The sequence below is a fragment of the Dinoponera quadriceps genome, unplaced genomic scaffold (genome assembly GCF_001313825.1).
Source record: "Dinoponera quadriceps isolate SergipeBrazil2010 unplaced genomic scaffold, ASM131382v1 scaffold3024, whole genome shotgun sequence".
Lineage (NCBI taxonomy): Eukaryota > Metazoa > Arthropoda > Insecta > Hymenoptera > Formicidae > Dinoponera > Dinoponera quadriceps.
In genome coordinates, this window is record NW_014557455.1 from 222221 (window position 1) to 241460 (window position 19240).

Below are 19240 nucleotides of genomic sequence, written 5' to 3' on the forward strand. Positions count from 1 at the left end.
AGCGGTGTGAACGCGGTGTCAGGGTCACGCCGCGAGCAGTCGGCCCGACATCTCGAGAGTGTCGATTGCCCTATGGCACGGCGCATTCTCGGGCCGAAGCGAGCGAGGATCGCCTTTTTGTTTTCGCGCGAGGTGGACATGTCAAAGACGACGACGGCGGCGGCGGTGGTGGTATCGTCCTCGGCCTGACGTCCGATCGGAAAGTGTCGCGGCCGCACGCGAGCTTCGGCGGATCGCGAGCTCGAGGGCGGCCTTAACGAGCCGTTATGAATTATTAATGGGCAGCTGGTGCTCGTAAAAGCTGTTGGAACGGCCGCGTCATGGCATCTCGCAGGTGAGGCACGTCCGTCTCCCATCCAATCTCGCCGCTCGGAGACACGCGCTCGATATCGGGCGGCGCGCCGGCATCGTCGCGGTTTCGCGTTCCTCGGTCGCGGACTTTTTTTTCTCCCCTCCCCCCCTCCCCCCACGAGATCGTCGCACGATCGGGACCTACCTCTGTTCGCTGCTGGAAAACCGCGCGCGATTCGACGAGATTCGCGAATCGACGGGACTCGGCGCGCCGTCGATACGCGTCCATCGCGCGCGGCCTTTACGGCTCGCTCGCTCGCTCGCTTCTTCACACGCATGCTAATTGGCAGAACAAACAGCGTCCTCGTCGCATTTCGCATGCGAACGAGCGAGCGAATCGTCGTCGCTGGCTGACCGGCGCGTGCAGGGAGCGGCGTTTGTGCGCTTATTACCATTTTTGGTATGATGCTGCCTCTCCTCGCGGTTATTCTCCAACTGGTTGCAACCGATGCCCCCGCGATTGCTCCTCGGCCACGTTTCGCCCGCTTTCACTGATCTTTGAGTAATCTTGATTACCGTCCTTGCCTATTGAGCAGGCCGGGGGTTTTCGTGTACTTGTAACTGAGCAACCACTTGGTGATATGTACAGTGCGAGGAGGATCGTTTTCAGGATTTAATGTGAGAGTACTGAGAATTCAGGATTCATAGGTAACTGTGAGATTAATTGCGAGTCGAATGGTATGTGTGTGTGTGTGTGTGTGTGTGTGTGTATATTTATATATATATATATTTGTATTTTATTGCAGATGGTTTCACCCCAATATCACGGGTTTAGAAGCTGAACGTCTATTGATGGAACGAGGATATGACAGTTCGTTTTTAGCACGTCCAAGCTCCTCCAACCCTGGTGACTTTACACTGTCTGTCAGGTGAATACAAATACTGAATTGTCTTTCACTTTCCCTTTCTCCCTCCCTCCCTCTCTCTTTCTTTCTCCAGCTGTGTTCTGATATTCACTGCTAGAGGTACGTTTCAAAACCCAACTTGGTCATTGAAAATCTATATAGTACATGACATAAACTGTATCTCTATAGTACACATGACATAAACTGTAGAGTTTTAGTAATCAAGGTTGAGTTTCAGAACGCACCTCAGTACGAAAAATCTGTAAATCTATATTCCGAACTCTCTTTCATCGATAAAAGTGCCTCTGAAAGTAGCTCAGAAGCCATCCGATCGGCTGAGAATTTGCCATATTTGAGGCACTTCTATCGATAAAAGAGAGTTCAGAATATACACAACATATAAATTATAAATTTTAAGTACTGGCAATGAATTTCGGAACACAGAAGCCTCTTCTCTCTGTTTCTACTGTACAAATTAATTCGATAAAAGCCATGCGAATGCACACCGATACGTAACACTGGATACCTTCGTCTTATCCTCAGACGGAATGGTGAAGTGACTCATATTAAAATACAAAATACAGGAGACTTCTACGATCTGTACGGTGGTGAGAAATTCGCCACGCTTTCCGAACTGGTACAATTTTATATGGAAAACGGCGGGCAATTGCGTGAGAAGAATGGCGAAATTATCGAGCTCAAGTATCCCCTCAATTGCGCCGATCCTACGACTGAAAGGTACGCGAGTCCTCGGTATTTTCACACGCCTGTGCATGCCTTCCGCTTGTGCGTAGTGTCAGTTGTCCGACGTACGACACGGTACAGTCACACTGTCAATACCGTCCGGTGCGCAAATACACTGGGCGCGTGCTAATAGTAAGATGTGACCGAAGGTGGTTCCACGGCCATTTGTCGGCCAAAGAGGCGGAACGGTTGATGCTGGAACGCGGCAAAAATGGATCCTTCTTGGTGCGCGAGTCCCAAAGTAAACCCGGCGACTTCGTGCTGTCCGTACGCACCGACGATCGCGTCACGCATGTTATGATACGATTTCAGGTGGTTAATTACACCTTATATGCAACGTCCGACGTACTTAAGATCGTATCTGAAGCGCGGTAGAAAGTCAGAGGGGTGATTCACCTATCTGTGAATCGGCAGCTCGAAATGTTTGCGAAGTAACGAAACGGAACGGATATTAGCCTCGATACGTAACATTGTTGGTGTAACAGTAGCGGTCGGCGAGACTGGAGATATTTTCTTTTGTAAGAGAGCCAATTAATATTGTAGGACAACAAGTACGACGTAGGGGGCGGCCACAAGTTCGACAGTCTCAGTGAACTGATAGAGTATTACAAGCGAAACCCAATGGTCGAGACGAGCGGCAGCGTCGTTCATCTTCGGTAAGAATCTCTCGCTCTCATCTCCCTTTTATTTCTAATAAACAGAATAAGACACTTTGTATGCCGGCTTTGTGTGAACAAGTTTCATCGAAATTCATCACGCTTCGTTCCCTTCTTTTTTTACTTCTTCTCCGTATAACGAGTTATAGAGAACAATTTTGCTCGAAATCTTTGAACGTTTTATAACATTTTAATAAAATCCTTTTCGGACATTCTATAATAAATTGATAATAAAGGATAGTAAAAGCCAATTGCACAGATGTAAGAAGCTTATATTTACTAAACTATGTTACTAAACTATGTTAAACGAATTATCGACCAACTGTAAAGTAGGTCATGTAACCCATGTAGGGTCGATTGTTCCACTTCTAGATAAACTATGCGTTAATTTATCTAATGGATAAAAATATCCGAAGAGAATTTCCGTAAAGAAATAAAGTACAAGAATTACCAATATACTATTGGATAACAATAATATACCAGTAATTTTTTTTGTATTCTTGTACTTTATTTCTGTAAGGAAAAAACTCGTCAAATATTTATTCGTTAGATATTTTATCACCAGTCCTTATTGTCTTTCATTATTCCATTATTATTTAATCAAAGAGCCTGACAATTATTCATTCGACGTTAACAAGTCATGTTTTCATTTGTAGACAACCGTTTAACGCAACGCGCATTAACGCCAGCGATATCGAGAGCAGAGTGAGACAGTTGCACAAAGAGAACGGCTGTTCCAACGGTTGGTTATGTTGGAACGGTGCTAGCGGAAACGACGAGGGTGGTGCAGGCCGTGGCAAAGGTAAAGCCGGCTTTTGGGAGGAGTTCGAATCGCTCCAGCAGGTGGAGTGCCGGCACCTCTTCTCGAGAAAGGAGGGTTTACGCAGCGAGAACCGCTCGAAGAACCGTTACAAGAATATTCTACCGTTCGATCACACGAGGGTGCGGCTGAAGGACGTAGATCCGAACACCCCCGGAGCTGATTACATTAACGCTAATTACATAAGGGTAAGGTTTCTTCCTCTCGACGTCTGCGGAGTGTCGCGGAACCTGTCGAGGTATCCTGATGAGCGCGCCTTTTCTTCCTCGTCAACTTGACGAGACTTCCGACTCGTCTCACGCGTGGATTTGTGACTTAATTTTCGCTCGACCTTACGGTTGATAACTGTCACTGTTAGAAGAAACAGAGGCAGATTGATCGGGGAGAATTTGAGAACGCATTCGACGATTCCACGGTATTCTGTTTATCGTCATAAATTGACTCAATTGATTACCTTGGATCAGGCGCAAGGTAAAATCCTTTTGCAGAACGAGGAGGGCGACGGGACGAGCGCCGCCGGCACTGTCGGCACCGGTGCCGGCAGCGAGACTGTACCGTCCGGCAAGTACTACATAGCGACGCAAGGCTGCCTTCCGAACACCATCGGGGACTTTTGGCACATGGTCTACCAAGAGAACACTCGGGTGATCGTCATGACCACGAAGGAGATGGAGAGAGGCAAGGTACGCTCAGGTGAAATATCGGCAAACTGTGATCGGCGAACGGGAATCTAAACGAGACGTCATTTTTAGAACAAGTGCGCGCGTTACTGGCCGGAAGAGGACGAAATCGCCGAGTACGGTAACGAGTGGAAAGTGCGCGCCATGTCGCAAACTTCGACCTCCGATTACACCCTGCGCGAGTTTCTCCTGCAGGGAAGCAAACCGGACTTCTCCGAGCCCAGGAGAATCTATCATTACCATTTCCAAGTAACGTATTTAATTTTCACGAGGACCCCCGGCGGATCCTGTGAATCTATTCTAATTGTTGCTTGAAACATCTCGGGTCCGACAGTCGTTACTTGAAACTTGTCTGCATGTGATATTATATTTGTAATCGTGATTAAAAACTCAAATATAACTCTGAATATCTCTGAGACCTGAATATTTCACATAAGTTTCAAGTAACTACTATTGATACGAATCTAGTATTCCTTTATGTTTGATTAGATTCGTCAGAGAAATTTCTTATAAAGAATTCCTTATGAATTTTCTTAAGGATTCTCTATAAGCGTTCATTAAAAGCTTCAGCGAATTTGTCTAATAAAACTACATGCAATATTAGAATTGAATTCCATATCTGATTCACATAGGCCTGGCCCGATCACGGTGTTCCGTCAGATCCTGGTTGCGTATTGAATTTCCTACACGACGTAAATGCCAGACAAGAGTCTATCGCGGCGTCCTTGGCCTCGAACAACCAGAATGTACCGTGCATAGGGCCGATTCTTGTCCACTGCAGCGCCGGAATCGGCAGAACTGGCACATTCATCGTCATTGATATGATTCTAGATCAAATTAAACGTCACGGTGAGTGAAAAATAGGATGATATTAAAATGAAAGATTAGAAAAATATGTATAGAAATAAAAATAAAAATCAAACGAAACGAAAAGTCGCGATAAATAAAATGACGAGTGAAAGAATTATTGTCAAGTGTTGTGCACAAGTAGAATCAAGAAATATGTCTGAAACATGTCGCTTGATTTTTTTGCACTCAGGATTGGACTGCGAGATTGACATTCAACGCACGATACAGCGAGTACGCTCGCAGAGATCGGGAATGGTTCAAACGGAAGCGCAATACAAATTCGTCTATCTCGCCGTTCTGCATTACATAGAGACGGTATCACAGCGAATGCAGGCGGAACAAGTGAGTGGATGAATCGAATCGCATGACGACAAGCCAGTATTTCGTCGTCGTCAACCGACTCGTTTTCGTTCTTTGCAGAAATCACTTCAACTAGGCAGAGAGTACACAAACATTCGCTACAAAAGCGAAACGAATGCCTCCGCCAATACCATCGTAGGCGAGACCTCCACTCCCGCGTGTACACCGACGACCCTTCCAACATTGTCCACGTCTACCAATAATTTGAGGCCAAAGTAATTTCCGTTTAGCGTCGGCTCAGTCGGTTAATTCCGCGGATACCCGGGAAAGCAAAGAAGAGGCTTCGTTACTCTCCCTCCATCTCTCTTTTTATCTCTCTATCATCGTAGGTGATATAAGAAGAAGAAGAAGAACGTAATCTGATACGACGTATCCCTCCCACGTTTACAAGAATCCATTCTCATCGACGACAATTCAGTTTCGCCCTTGTGGAATACACTTATTTTTATCGAGCATACTCACGACGCATTTTTTTAACAGTTGGATTGTGAGTACCTATACACGTAGAAATATACGCATAAGTTGAAATAAAAAAGGGAAAAAGCCCTGTACTTCCGGCGATTCACATTTTAGTATCTTTATGTAAACGACGAAGTACGGAAAACCTCTGTCCCTTTTGTACTTCCCTAACTGTATTTCTTATTTTCTTTTTTTCCTTATACATGCACACGTTTTGTTAAGAATATACTAATCGTATATTTAAAAACGTTTATTAAATTTTAAGATACTTTTATCATATTTTTAAGAATATCTATAACGAAGTTGTCTAAGTATAGAAATATAAACACATTGTTATCGTAAACTTATCGCATTATATTTAGCAGAGTATATTGATTATCCAAGTAACAAATTTCTAAAAAAAAGAATTAAATAGTATAGTAAAACGATAAAAAATTTTGTGTCAAAAGCAGTCCACTGAAATTTTGTGTTACTTTAACATGGGACATCTGTCAAAAGGTACACAAATGTTAATTCATTCATCTTATCAGCATAGATAAATGTATTAATTTAATATTTCTGTGCTTTTTGACACACATGTTAAAATAACACGAAATATCAGTGGACCGTTTTTAACGCAAAATTTTTTACTGTGTAGATAAAAAAAATATAGCAAGCAGTTTCTAAAGGATGTCTTCTAGGCGTGTTCAAGATGTCTCTTTCGAAAGTTTCCTCTACCTAGACAGATATTTCATCCATCGAGACGTGTGCTCGTATATTGCATCTATAAGAGAGAAAAATAAGAAGGAAGATACGTAAAGGAGGTGCAACGAACCGGGTTTCATTATAGCTTGGTTTTCGTCACACCTCTTGCACTAAAGTAAAAAAAATAGACCCTCGGAGGGAGATGCAAAAAGTGTAACTGTGACGAGCATAGGCTCGGATCGCTACATCCTCGCAAAGGGGTGATCACTCTTCAGGAGCGCTTACGCGTGCGCGCGTTCTTTCGAAGTCAGGACGCTCCTTCCGCGACGGCCCAACACTTTCGTCCTGTATTCTGCGAACCGTTGATCTTATACTTTCCTCGATCGTATATCTCCGTATATCTCATGCTCTTTTCTTTTTTTTTACATTATAATAGTAAACGTTTGCGCTTTCTTCACAGTGAAACACGCGGAAATGTGTGAGATAAATTTAAACGACGATACGTGACTGCGAATTGCGAATGTGTGTTCGCGTAAATTCAACACGACGGTGCATGACGCAGAGAGTCCCTTTTCTTGTCGAGTGTGAGCAAGAAAATTATAATTAATAACTATGGCGAAGTTCTTGGCGACGGTCAAGGCGATAATTACGCGCCTGGTGTTCGCATCGCATGGATTCATCGCTATCTGGCAGGTTACGACTTTTAAGCAGAATCCGCTCTTCTGGTACCTCTGTTGTCCCATCCTCCTGCTGTTCTTCGAGGGTATCTTCACGCTCACGATAAAGGAGAACCAGGAGTGGAAGTGGTACGTCGACTGTTGGTACAGGCATTATTTAATTGTGCACTCGAGAATTACACATCGCTTCTGTAACAAAAAATGGAATCAAGAATTCAATTCTTAATTGGCTTATCTTAATTGACGGAAGACGAAGAATAGGAAATCGGTTGTGGAATTATTAATATCTCGATTATTTCTTTATTCTTTTGCTAAATGTGTAATAAGAAGAAATAGTGCCCGAGTAATTGATTTCGAAAATAAATTATATTACTGTTACAATATTTCATATAATTTACAAATTTTATTTAACGATTATTTAAATTATTATTTAATTGAAGCTCCACGGTTGCGAGAAATATAATTGTGAAATATGTTGTGTAATTTACTGAAATTTCATCTTTCCTTCGTAACAGTTTCAAATTGTTTATAATTTTTATGGTTTTCTTTTATAAGATACTGCAGATGTAAATGTTAATTCGGGACACAAATAAGTGTAATTATGAGAATACAAGTTGAGAGAATCACCATGAATAGAAGATAAAAACCAAAATTAAGAGCCAAAATTGCGGATTAATCATATTAATCGAAGAGGCTTAGAAAATACTTCATGCTTAAAAGAATAGCATTATTATTTTCTCCGCTCGCTCTTATCGTTCATCACTCAGTTTTAACGACTGTTGCGTATAGAGAGAATATTACTATACACAGCGGTGACGTTGCGTTAGATACAGGGCTGTCATTGTGAGGATTAGTGCAAGGTGATGCCGCAGGCAGGGTGTGTATGCTGTGAGACCGTCTCGACTTGACAGACGGAAATTGGAGCATTAGTAACACGAGCGCGTCGACGAGTCAGAATCCACTTTGTTCGGGTCGCACGAGCCGGATCAAAAATTATTGACTTCTGTTGGAGCAAGCCGTGACCCGATTCTGCGATATCGTTTACCTGACTCATCGATCAATTTGTCTCAATAGGTGTATCGCAGGATGCAATCGCAGGATGTATCTCTGATAATCTCAATACGGAAGAATAACGAAGAATTCACGATTGAACGAGCGAGGGTTATACATCTTTTTTTTCTTTTTTGAAATCGCGAAACCATAAAATATACGAGAATAAGAGAACAACAGATTTGCTGAAAATTAATGATTGAATTAAATTCCATGTAATATTTAATTCATTATATACAAATTATATGTAAATATGTTTTACATCAATTAAATTTTTTTTTTATTTTATTCTTAACTTTCACTTTTAATTTTATTTAGTGTGACAGTTCGTCGCTTATTGTATATTTACATTTTTTCAGGTTCTGCCCTTCTGTTTTTTTGTATCTCAGCAGTGTAGTGCCTGCGATTTGGCTTTTGGAGCTGGACAAGGTGGAGAGAAGATTGAAATCCCGCGAGTCGGGTATCAACATATCGGAGAACTTCGATCTGTCTAATTTGGCAGCCAGTGACTTGAAGCATCTGGAGAAAGCTTTAGGCGTGCGTGCGCGTATTTTATCGTGATATGCGCCCCTAGATAAGGGTCGAGAATATTTCAATAATAACTCGCAAATTTATAAATTTAATATAATTGTAATAAATGGTACAAAATAATAAACGGATCTCACAGAGAAGCTACATCCTCTCGATAATAATGACATATTGCATAAAGTTGCACCTTTAATAATTAAATCGTATTTTATAATAATCCTTTATATGGTCGAAAATCAAACATTTGTTAATTAATGCGTATTCATAATTAATACGTGCACATTACATCATGGATATTAATTAATTAATAGATGTCAGTACCGTTAAAAGAGTTACTAATTATACAGAAAGAAAGAAGTCCTACGATCAAGTAAACGTAATTATATTTCTACTTCTACAGTATATATTTGCCAAGGAATATTGGAGTAATCATTTTATTCGGATCAAGCAATAAATATTATTTGAACGGTAGCACTTTTTTTTTCAGCGATGTAGCGATGAGAATCTCGCCACACATTTACTCACCTCAAACTCGCATCCGCATTCTTCAGGTTGACATTCAGCTACCGGACATACAGATCTCCACGGAAACGTGGGTCACCCTGATCGAACAGTTCCTGATGTTGGTCCTGATAATTGGCCGGTGGATGTTGCCAAAGGGCGATCTCACTCGCGATCAGCTCAGTCAGCTCCTGCTGGTCTACATCGGCACCGCCGCCGACATCATCGAGTTTTTCGACTCCTTCAAGGAGGACAAGATAGCGCGTGAGCCCGTGCTCGTGTACCTGACCTTAGGCATCTGGGCGTGGTCCCTGATGCAGTTCACAGTTGTGTTGACCGCCACCAAGTCGAGGAAGTCGCGATTGTCGTCCGGAAGCGTCGCCAGGAAGAAAGTCCGCACGGAGACCAGCTGTTGCAGCATCGACGTGTGGGGCATCGCCTTGAACATGATTCTTCAGGTACGCTCGCAAACGTTTAGATTGTTTCACAATGATTTATTTATTTATGTTGCTGTCCACTTTTGCTCTGTTGGGTTTGTAATAAATTATCTTTCTTCCTTTTTACTTCTAAGAATTGGTTTGGCGACGATTCTTATTCGTAACCGAAGAGGGTCAGTAATGGACCGAAACGTCTTTTATTTGTGCAGGACGGACCGTTTTTGGCGTTTCGCCTGATACTGATAATCCATTACAAGATAGTCAGTTACATGAACATATTCTTCACGTGTAAGAACACGTTGGTGATACTGCTGCAGCTGTACCGGCTCTACGTGGTGCAGAGCGAGAACAGGAACAAGCGGAAGAACCGGAAGTACAAGAAGACGGAGGTGTCGAACATCAGCATTATTTCGCGGGGCGACGTGTACAGGGACGTGAGAGTGAAGAGTTCGCGGGACGACAAGAGGCAGAAGAGACGTCGCGACAAGGACCTAGAGGCGAATTACACGGAGACCGAGGACTCCACGGAGGAGGAGAACGACAAGTTCGACTCGTCCCCGAGGAACGTTGCTCATTCCAAACGGTTGGTATCAAAAACCTCGACCGCCACTCGCGAGCTGTCCTCCGACAATTTTCCTTTCAATGAACTCGGCGACTTTATCTCATCCACCTTTTCTCCGTTTTTCGCGCATCGTCGCAGGAAAAATCGCCAAGACACGGGATACTCGACCTCGAGCTCTCGCAATTCCGGCAAGCAGGACAAGTCGCAGAAGCGCGAGGGGAAGAGAAGATTCATCCACAGGGAGGAGGCGAGACGCGGCGTTTCCGACGATGAGAAACGCAAGAGGAGAGGGGAGAAGAAGTCCGGTGAGAAAAGCGAGAGAAAGTCGACGAAGGGTAAACACGACGACGATTCCGGTAAGAGCAAGTGCTCCAATCGGAAGTTCGACAGCGAGAACGAGTCTTCCAGCGAGGAGCTGACCGGCGGTAAAACCGTCAGCGAGGCCAGCGAATCGGAATCCGACAGAAAGAGGTAAACTTAGGGGATTAATGCGGACGGGCGAGAACGTTCGCGTTTAAATGAGATTTTCGGGCGCCGGGCGCGATTTTTAATACCGATGAATTATTTTAACTTGTATGAAAAAAGTTCAGAAGTTAAAGTTCGCGCATTTCAAATTAACTAGCTTGAGCTGAAAGTTAATTCACTTAAAATTAACCAAGTTAAGCTGAAAGTTCTTGACTTCTTAATTTAACTTTACTTCCAACCGATTAACCAGTTATTACTCAACCCTGATTATTACGCGCGGAAATTGTTGTAGTACTTGTAAAAGTACTTACGTGTACGAACGCGAGAAGATGTTGGTGTTTTTCTTTCTCTTCCGGATCCAGCTGTTTTACCGTCTCTTTCCATTTTCAGAGATCAAAAATCGTCCTCGAAACTCTCACACAGATCGGTCGTCGCGAATCGGTGTTCGATCGGGAAATACTAGATTATCAATGCCTCACGAAGTATCAATCTATTCTCGAGTCTCGCGATGTTAGAGAGCGTAGAGATTACGATACCGTCTCCATTTTGTGCTCATGCATTATTCAATGTTTTTACGACGATTTGCAGTGCTCGTAAGTATGCGCATCGAAAGCGGAGGCAGGATAGCGATTGACAACGGAATCTGGGCATCGTGGCATTGCTGTTTGTTTATTCTGCGATTCTAGTCGTTTGCATCCTCTTCATACACGCCGGAATTAATGGCGGCGTGATACTGACTACGCAAACAAGACAGTCACATCGCAATAATTAATACATGCATATATATACATATAATTTATATATATATATATATATATATATATATGTCATATTCGTAAATATAGATAAACTGTTGATGTTGAAATCCTTCGAAGTAGCAACACCAATAGACTTTAGAGCAATGGATCGAGATAATTTCTCAAAATTCCACTCCAATCTGTCTTTAGAAAACTACTATAATGTTAAATTTTTTAATTATATCAGAAGCATACATACGTGTGGAAAATTATATATATATGTATACAAATTGCATGAAATTATTAATATCTCGTTATAAAGTACAATTTTCAATTCCTCCCAGATCGCTCGCCGATCGGGATAATTGCCTGAATGTGCCTTGACAGAGTGAATGAATGAACATTAATTACGAAATTATATAGGCGTCGGAGCGGGTGAAAAAAGTCGATGCTGAAAAGAGCAGTCGCGAGCAGCCTCAGGATCTTTCAAACGCGAGCGTCGTGATGAACAGAGAAAAGGAGGACACACGCGCGGGCACACACGCATCTACAATGTACAGTAAAAAATTTTGCGTCATCAATTGTGTCCACCCAAATTTTTGTTACCTTAACATGAGGAATGCATTAAAAGGTACACAAATATGTTAAATTAACACACTCACCTTGTTGACATATCACTTTTTAATAATACACCCGCTGTATTAAAATAAGAGAAAAAGCAGCACAAAAATGTGGATGGACTATTTGTAATATAAAATTTTTTACTGTATATACAGCGATATCGCAAAAAATATTGATATATAATTAATTCATTATATCAATTATGTCTATATTATATCAATTGTATCTACACGTCGTTCTCTCTTTCTCCCTATCTCTCTTTCTCTCTCATATAATATCCATATTCGCACGAGACGAGACGAACGAGTAGAAACAACGATTTATCGCGAAATCGAGGTCCTTATTTCACGGACGGACACGTTCCTCCTCGAGGACGCAGCTCTAAATTCAACGACGACGATGTCGAGTGCACGAACGACTCCGTCCTTGTCCCTCCTTAGACGATCGAGTTATTCCAAGTCTCCAGCCACTGAATGCTCTGTCTGCCGTCGAGGGTGTTGATGTAGTTGGACAGATCGTCCTGGTGAATGCCGTTGGCGGCGCAGTACAGCACCGCTGTATTCTCCAGTAGTTCCCGCAGACATTCCTCCTCCGTTTTCCGCGCCTCCGCTTCGTCTTCGGTGCGTCCCGAGACCGCTTGCTTCGCGTCGATCACGGGCGTCTCTCGCGGCTGCCTGCCGAGGTCCTTGCGCGTCACGCCGACTATCTCTCTCGCTTGGCCCGAGATACCCGGCTTCGTCCGTTCTCTCGAAGAAGCTCCGTGGCAGCTCTCCGACAACGCCGTGAGTCCCCTGGAACCGCTGAATGTTCGCTCGTGCTCGGCGAGCTGCGGCTGGTCACCGGTGTTCCCCGGCACCGACGGTTTCCTCCATCTGCCCGACGAGATGTTGAGGCCAACGCTTCTGTCCGCTGAGACGTCGCGGTTCTCCTTCGCCGTGGTGTCCCTCCAGAAGCAGCTCACTCCGGCCGAATGCCTGGAGGTAGGGATGTCGGGATACCATGAAAGTATCGATATTAATATGAAAACGAGCATCTAATCAAGAGTACCGATATCGTTATTGTTACCGGTACTAGAAGAAAAAAATAGGGATAAATAAAATTTGAATACCGGCATCGAAGCTTGAAAAAACTTGGAAAATCAGAGGAGATATAAAGATCAGGGGAGTTTTCGTCTTGCGAGTTACTTTTAAGGGTTTCGCATGTCTACACGTGATAATAATCTTGCTTTAATATTACGTCGATGGTATCGCGATATCTACCTGGAGGTCGCGAGGCTTGCGAGGTCCTTCGCGCTGTTCGACGCGCCGCCGTAGATCTGTATCGCTGGTTTCCTCGTCGCGCCCCGGTTGTATTCCGAGAGGATCCGGGCGATCTCCGACGGCTCGCTGGTGCACCACGAGCGATTCTTCACGTTGGGAGCAGCGCTCGTCAACATCCTGTCGTCCGGCTTGACCTTCACGTCGGCGCTCCCCATCCCGTCACTCTCCTTCGCCAGCCGGAGGCTCCTCAAGTTCTCCAGCTGGACGTTCGAAGCGCTCCTCTTCGGGACGTACTTCCGGTCGTCGCTCGCGGGCTGCCGCTTCAAGGTGTAAAAGCTGTTCCTCGTCGCCTCGCGATTGGCGGCTGCCTCGTTCGCGGTCAACAGCTTGTAGATCGACGACAACGTCTCCTCGTTGACGGACGGTTCCTTAGCCGGCTTGAACGCGTCTTTCGTCTTGTACACCTCGCCGGTCTTCGCGGCTGAGCTCCTCAGCAAGACCAGAGGCGCGTTCGGGTAGCCTCGGAGCGTCGGCAAGTTCGTCCTGCTGTTCGACGGAGCGGTCTTCGAGCCGTCCGCTTCCACGACCGGCCTCTGCGCCTCCGGTGGCGCGTATGCCGACGAGCCGACGGCCACAGCACCGGCTCTATCGCGACCGCTCGCGGTGCTCTTGCCCTGGACACTGTGCGCCATGGCGATGGCGTAGCCTTCCAACAACTTCGACCCTTCGGCGAACCTGTCCGGCTTCTCCGTGCTGATCTTCTCTTTCGTCGACTCCGAGACGCTGGTCTTGGCCGCGGGCGTCGCCGGTCGCTTCACCGTCGGCTCCTCCTCCGTCGCTTGTCTGCCGGACGGCGCCATCACTTGCGAGCAGTAACCCAACACGCAGTGGAGGCTCCCGTGCATGCATGTGCCGAAAGACCTGTTCACCTTCGTCGACGCGGAAGGGTTCCAGGTGACCAGGCTGTTCGACGATCGCTTGTTCTTCCTTGCCTTCGCCGTTTTCTTCTCAGCCGAGGCCGGCCGTCGGTCGTAGCGCGGATCGATGGCCACCACCTCGATCGCGGAGTCGTCCACGATCTCGCAATACTTCTCGTCGAGACTGACGAAACATTTTCCCAGGTATTCCACCGCCAGACCGACCTGCGGACAAACTTCCTCGTGTTGAAGCGGATGTGTTGTCGCACAGGTGCGCGAGCGCCGCTCGAAAAATCGACGACGATCCCTACCTGAGGATGATAGACCGGCCTCTCGTGCATCCCGTGCACGGGCCACTCCTTCCACTCGGTCTCGTCCCGCTTGGTAGGCGCTTGATAAGTCGCACCCACGGTATACATCTTACGGGTGACCGATCTGGTGTTCATGTAAGGCGTCGCGGACGATTTCTTGCGCTTGCCGGCTTCGTAATTCGCGCAGGCCTCCCGCCTGTTCACCAACAGTTGCTGCCTCGGCTGCCGCGGGAAGTCCTTGTCGACATCCTTCTTAGACACCCGCGTGGGATTTCGCCTCACTTGCACCGTCTCGCGACTAACAATGCAGCGATATCTTACAGCGAATTCGACCACCCGCATTAACGCACCGGATTAATGCACACTGAAGGTTCGATTGTTCCAACTTCCTGGTGAGATTTACTCGGCGTGTATTAGGCGAACGTCAATGGTTGTTGATTGGTCTGTCTAATCTGTCGGGTAAATCTTAGCCAGGGTGCGAGTTGTATGTTACGACTTGCTTAGAATGATTACTGTAGGGAATATAAAAGGCTTAATCAATATTTTGCTATATGTAAGTATAGGGGGATATCAAAGGATGGGATATATAACAAAATTGACGAGTCCTCAGCTCTTGTACTCTTTGTTTAACTTGACGTCTTGCACATCCCACCTGTTTGGGATACACGGTATTTATGCCGCAGCACAGACGCTCTTCGTAAGGAAGCATCTCGGGTTTGGTTTGTACAGTAAATATTGCAAGTGTTATCACATTAACCCTCTGGGTGTGTAGTGGAAGGGGAAGAAAAGCGTGGGTTCGAAATCATAGCATTGTTCCTACGGTCATCCGACAGCGGAAATTGGGCAAAAGCAGATCATAGAATATAACAGTTATAGATGGGAGTATGTATGTACTATTTTTTCAGATCCCGATCGCTCTGTACTCGTTATCGTAAGCATCTCCGGAAGTTGGAACAATTGGCTCTAAAAATCGCCACGCATAAAGTATCCAAATACCAATCCATTTAAATGACATACATAACATAAGCACACACACATATGCTTTGACATAGGAATCATTAACGTATATTCTGTTAAATAACGTGATAACATCATTGTTAGATGTTTAATCGTTCGAAATGCTTGTATGCTTTTTTATTTAAATAACTGTTTCATGCACACAATAGCATACACCGATCCGGCGTAGTGTGGGTGATTGAATTCGTTATTAATATTTTCGACTAAGGCGAGTTCAGATTAATGTCGTGATTAATACGTTATAAATATTGGCCAGACTATAACAGAACATATAACGGGAATACGTACTGAGGATAAAATGGCATTTAATTGACCAATCGAAGAATTCTTAGTTCTTAGGACAAAGAAATCTTAGTTCTTTCTATCCTGATTAGTCGGTTAAACGCCACCCTCAGGTGTGATGTTCCCGAACGCAGCCCTTACGTTTTATTCCTGACTGCTCGTGGGATCCGCTTCACCTTGGCAGCCGTGTCACCGGAAGTCGAGCTGCTTCCGCCGCTGCTGCTGGTCTCAGTCTGCTCCTTGTAATCGCTGTTGTCGTCGGCTTTGCTCGCTTGCTCCTGCTTCGTGACGATCGTGCCTGGCGGCAGCTTCCGCAGCATCTCCATGTCCAGGCCGCTACGCGACGCCTCACCCCTCTCGACGGTGTCCGCCATTTCGAGGTGCCGGCGAAGGGCCAACTTGCAGTCGCTGTCGCTCAGCTCGATAACCTGCCGACCCGTCATCGCTTCTCGTTGCCGATATTTAGTTAGCTCTTCCTCCTGCAGAAACAGGATCAGCTCGGTCCCGTTGTCGAGCGTCTCCTCGCGGACGCGGCCGGTCGAGGTCGGATTCGACTTCGGCAGGTCACAGCGGGCAAAGTACGTCGCGTTCTCGGCGACGTCTTTACTCGCACATCCTGCCATCGAAGGCTCGATCTTTCTCGGGATTTCTTCGATCTCTTGGATCTCATAGTACTGCTCGATCGGGCTCTGCGGCGGCGCTTCCATCGCGTCCTTAATAGTTAACGTGACTGTCCTTCCTGAATCCCTATCAGCATAGATATTCGAAATCGAGGAGAAGCCGGTCTTCCCGTCGGCCGATCTCAATCAAAGTCGGAATTTCTTCTTCCTTCGTCTACACTCTAGACTGTACGATCTCGAGCGGTCGTTTAGTTCGGACTATTGGCGCAGTTTTAGCTGCACGATGAAAAATGTTGTACTGAAAACAGTTCACTGAGTCTTGCCCAAGCGAGGTAACGGTCGCGTCTTAATAATATCTTAATGACGTCTCTAACATCGATAACACGTCATGAAAACATTATTTGACATTATATTTCATCTTGCTGCTTGGGTATTACTTTAACATATAATAAACATACATATATTTATATATATGTATATATAATGTTAAATTAACATATGTTGACAAGGTGAATGTGTTAATTTAACGGTATGTATATGTACTCTTTAACAAATCTCCCATGTTAAAGTAACACAGATTTCTGTGGAGCGTTTTTAACAGAGAATTTTTTACTGCGTGCATCTCATCGCGTTTCCTTTCAAATGTCCTACGTCGAGAGTAAAAAAAAAAGATAATAACTGAATATTCGCGACGGAGAAGAGAAGAAACCAGACTGAGATATGAAATAACAGAGTGCCCTCGTAAGTGAAAACTCTGTCGGACGAGAGAGAGAGAGAGAGAGAGAGAGAAGACAAACCTGAAGACTTCCGCTCCTCTCCGCGCAGTCGCGTCCTCGACGAGAATCCGCCGGTCTTATCGGTGTCTTATTTTCGAAGGTGCTGTTGAGAAAGGAACAGGAGAGGGAGGATTCGTACGCCTCGATGACCGGCGAATCGTTGAGGCAATCCCCGGGATCTTCGCTCGGAACGTAACAAAGTTAACGAGCTCGCGTATACGGGGAAGTGGAGTGAGACAATCGATATCAATCGGGGGTATGATAAAGCGGACACTTTCACGAAGGAACGAGCGCGACGAAAAATGTTCTCTTCTCGCCAGCAGCACTGTGGCCGGCTGTCATTACACGGTAGTGTCACCTTTCAAATGTTTCACCACGTCGGTCGATTGCGCGCGCGCGCGGATCGATTTAACGGCGAGAAATCGACAGTTGAAAGTGTCCCACGGGAGAAGCGTCGCGAGCGTTTAACATCGGACGAAATATTTCGCTGTTTTCGCTCGGCGGAAACGCGCCGCCCGGCGAGTTAATTAACGCTAATGACGATTTAACGGCTCGATGCTCCGCCCCGAGACTCTAGGAAGGGAAGATACGAGGGATCTCGATCGATTCTCGTTTGAATTCGATCAACGTACGTAAGAGTACGATTTACATTTATCGAATAAGCGAGAGGAAAAATGGCGATAACAATAACGGCGACAATCGTAATCCAATGTCGCGTCTGGCGCGAGAGGAGATTATGCATCTCGAAACCGGGAATTGCGAAAGTGCAAACGGACAAAAATGAGTCTTAAATCGATGATAGATACTCTCGTGTATAAGCGAGAATATTTAGTTTTATTATAATTTTCTCGGAAGATTTTCAGTCCTGATTGAACTCGATTCAAGTATTACTTGTACTCAATTCGAGGCCAGAGATCTTCTGAAAATGTTGCAATCCTTGCTTATACAGGATGTTAATGCGCCGATTCGGCGATTTAACCGACTTGCTCTCGTATTCCAATACTCGTATACTTATCCATCGTACAAACCTGTATCTCTATTATCTCTGTTACGATGTATCTCTGACTTAATGTGCAATGTTTCCTTCCAAGGTGAGAAGTACAGTCGATAGTTAGTGTATCAAATTGTGATTGCTCTCCAAAAAGAGACACTAGTCGAGTTATATCATCGTTTATCCTTATTTCGCATTTGGTAAAAAAGAAGATAATAAATGCGATAAGACCAGACTCGCGTCTCTTATTGGGTAGCAACCGTTCTGCTGTGAAAAATCCTAATGACACGAACGTCGTTGTAACCGGCGACCGAATTGACGACAATGTTACACGAATAAAGGTACAATGAAGACTTCTATGTTGTGATTCTCTGAACGAAAAGTAGTCTCTCTCTCTCTCTCTCTCTGTCTCTCTCTCCCTCCTTCTCCTTGCGAGCTGTGAAGAATAAAGACAGCCAGGGATCTCGAACAGCATCGATTTTATTCAAAAGCAAATACTAAATTGTACTAACTAGTGTCCTTTTACACGTACACGTAGATACCGAATACAATGCTCTGTCGCTCGTATTGCACGTGAACTGAAACCAAAATTGCGAATAAGTCCTCTCTCAGCACTCCTTGCTCTCCTCCCTTTCTCCCTTCTCTCTTTCTCGTTCGATTTCGCCATATCTTCCTTTCTCTTCCGGCATGAAGGTATTTACAAAGAAAAGAGGAATCGCCGAGTGGCTCGTCGCGCTCAATTCATATTGTCGGTTGTCAGTGCGAGAGTGGTCAGCACCGATCGCCGATTCGGATTCACCCCCAGGTTCTCCCAGTTTATCCAGGATAATCGTGCCGTCAGATCTGCAACAACATCGATCGCTACGCTCACCAGGCTGATCTGCGAATTCTCGGGTAAGTCGAAAGTCCGCGAACTCTCGGGGCACGTCCAGTTGCCAGTGCGAAAAAAATTTTTCTTATATAATTATATATATATATAATATATTATATATATTTTATATATATATATATATATATATATATATATATATAATATGTCTG

General features: G+C 44.9%; 4 protein-coding genes across 7 annotated transcripts in view; 2 read left to right on the plus strand and 2 right to left on the minus strand.

Annotated features, from left to right (window-relative positions):
* Positions 1 to 61: 61 nt before the first annotated feature.
* LOC106749128 (tyrosine-protein phosphatase corkscrew-like) lies at positions 62 to 5870 on the plus strand. Of its 3 annotated transcripts, none has more exons than XM_014628268.1 (11): positions 62 to 334; positions 1098 to 1220; positions 1740 to 1934; positions 2090 to 2252; positions 2484 to 2596; positions 3253 to 3604; positions 3905 to 4099; positions 4169 to 4345; positions 4729 to 4945; positions 5136 to 5287; positions 5366 to 5870. In XM_014628268.1, the coding sequence occupies exons 1-11, from the start codon at positions 321 to 323 to the stop codon at positions 5522 to 5524; spliced, it is 1860 nt and encodes a 619-aa protein (XP_014483754.1). In that variant the 5' UTR covers positions 62 to 320; the 3' UTR covers positions 5525 to 5870. The 3 variants fall into 3 exon arrangements, with proteins under 3 accessions (XP_014483754.1, XP_014483753.1, XP_014483755.1); XM_014628267.1 differs by having other exon boundaries at positions 63 to 334; positions 3881 to 4099; XM_014628269.1 differs by lacking the exon at positions 62 to 334 and having other exon boundaries at positions 1135 to 1220; positions 1781 to 1934; positions 3881 to 4099.
* A 1190-nt stretch (positions 5871 to 7060) lies between these two features.
* On the plus strand, positions 7061 to 10678 carry LOC106749105 (transmembrane protein 26). Its single transcript, XM_014628217.1, has 5 exons — positions 7061 to 7254; positions 8535 to 8712; positions 9255 to 9662; positions 9851 to 10224; positions 10342 to 10678. The coding sequence occupies exons 1-5, from the start codon at positions 7061 to 7063 to the stop codon at positions 10676 to 10678; spliced, it is 1491 nt and encodes a 496-aa protein (XP_014483703.1).
* Positions 10679 to 12462: 1784 nt separating this feature from the next.
* Positions 12463 to 16519, minus strand: LOC106749107. The gene is made up of 4 exons (XM_014628218.1): positions 15954 to 16519; positions 14514 to 14811; positions 13286 to 14427; positions 12463 to 13000 (listed from the first exon to the last, which is right to left on the minus strand). The coding sequence occupies exons 1-4, from the start codon at positions 16517 to 16519 to the stop codon at positions 12463 to 12465; spliced, it is 2544 nt and encodes an 847-aa protein (XP_014483704.1).
* A 2193-nt stretch (positions 16520 to 18712) lies between these two features.
* The window catches only part of LOC106749111 (basic helix-loop-helix transcription factor amos), a 4120-nt gene continuing 3592 nt past the window's right edge, over positions 18713 to 19240 (minus strand). For both annotated transcript variants that reach the window (XM_014628223.1, XM_014628222.1), the window contains exon 5: positions 18713 to 19042. In XM_014628223.1, the coding sequence (XP_014483709.1) occupies positions 18936 to 19042 (107 nt within the window). In that variant the 3' untranslated portion in view covers positions 18713 to 18935. The remainder of the gene's footprint in view (positions 19043 to 19240) is intronic.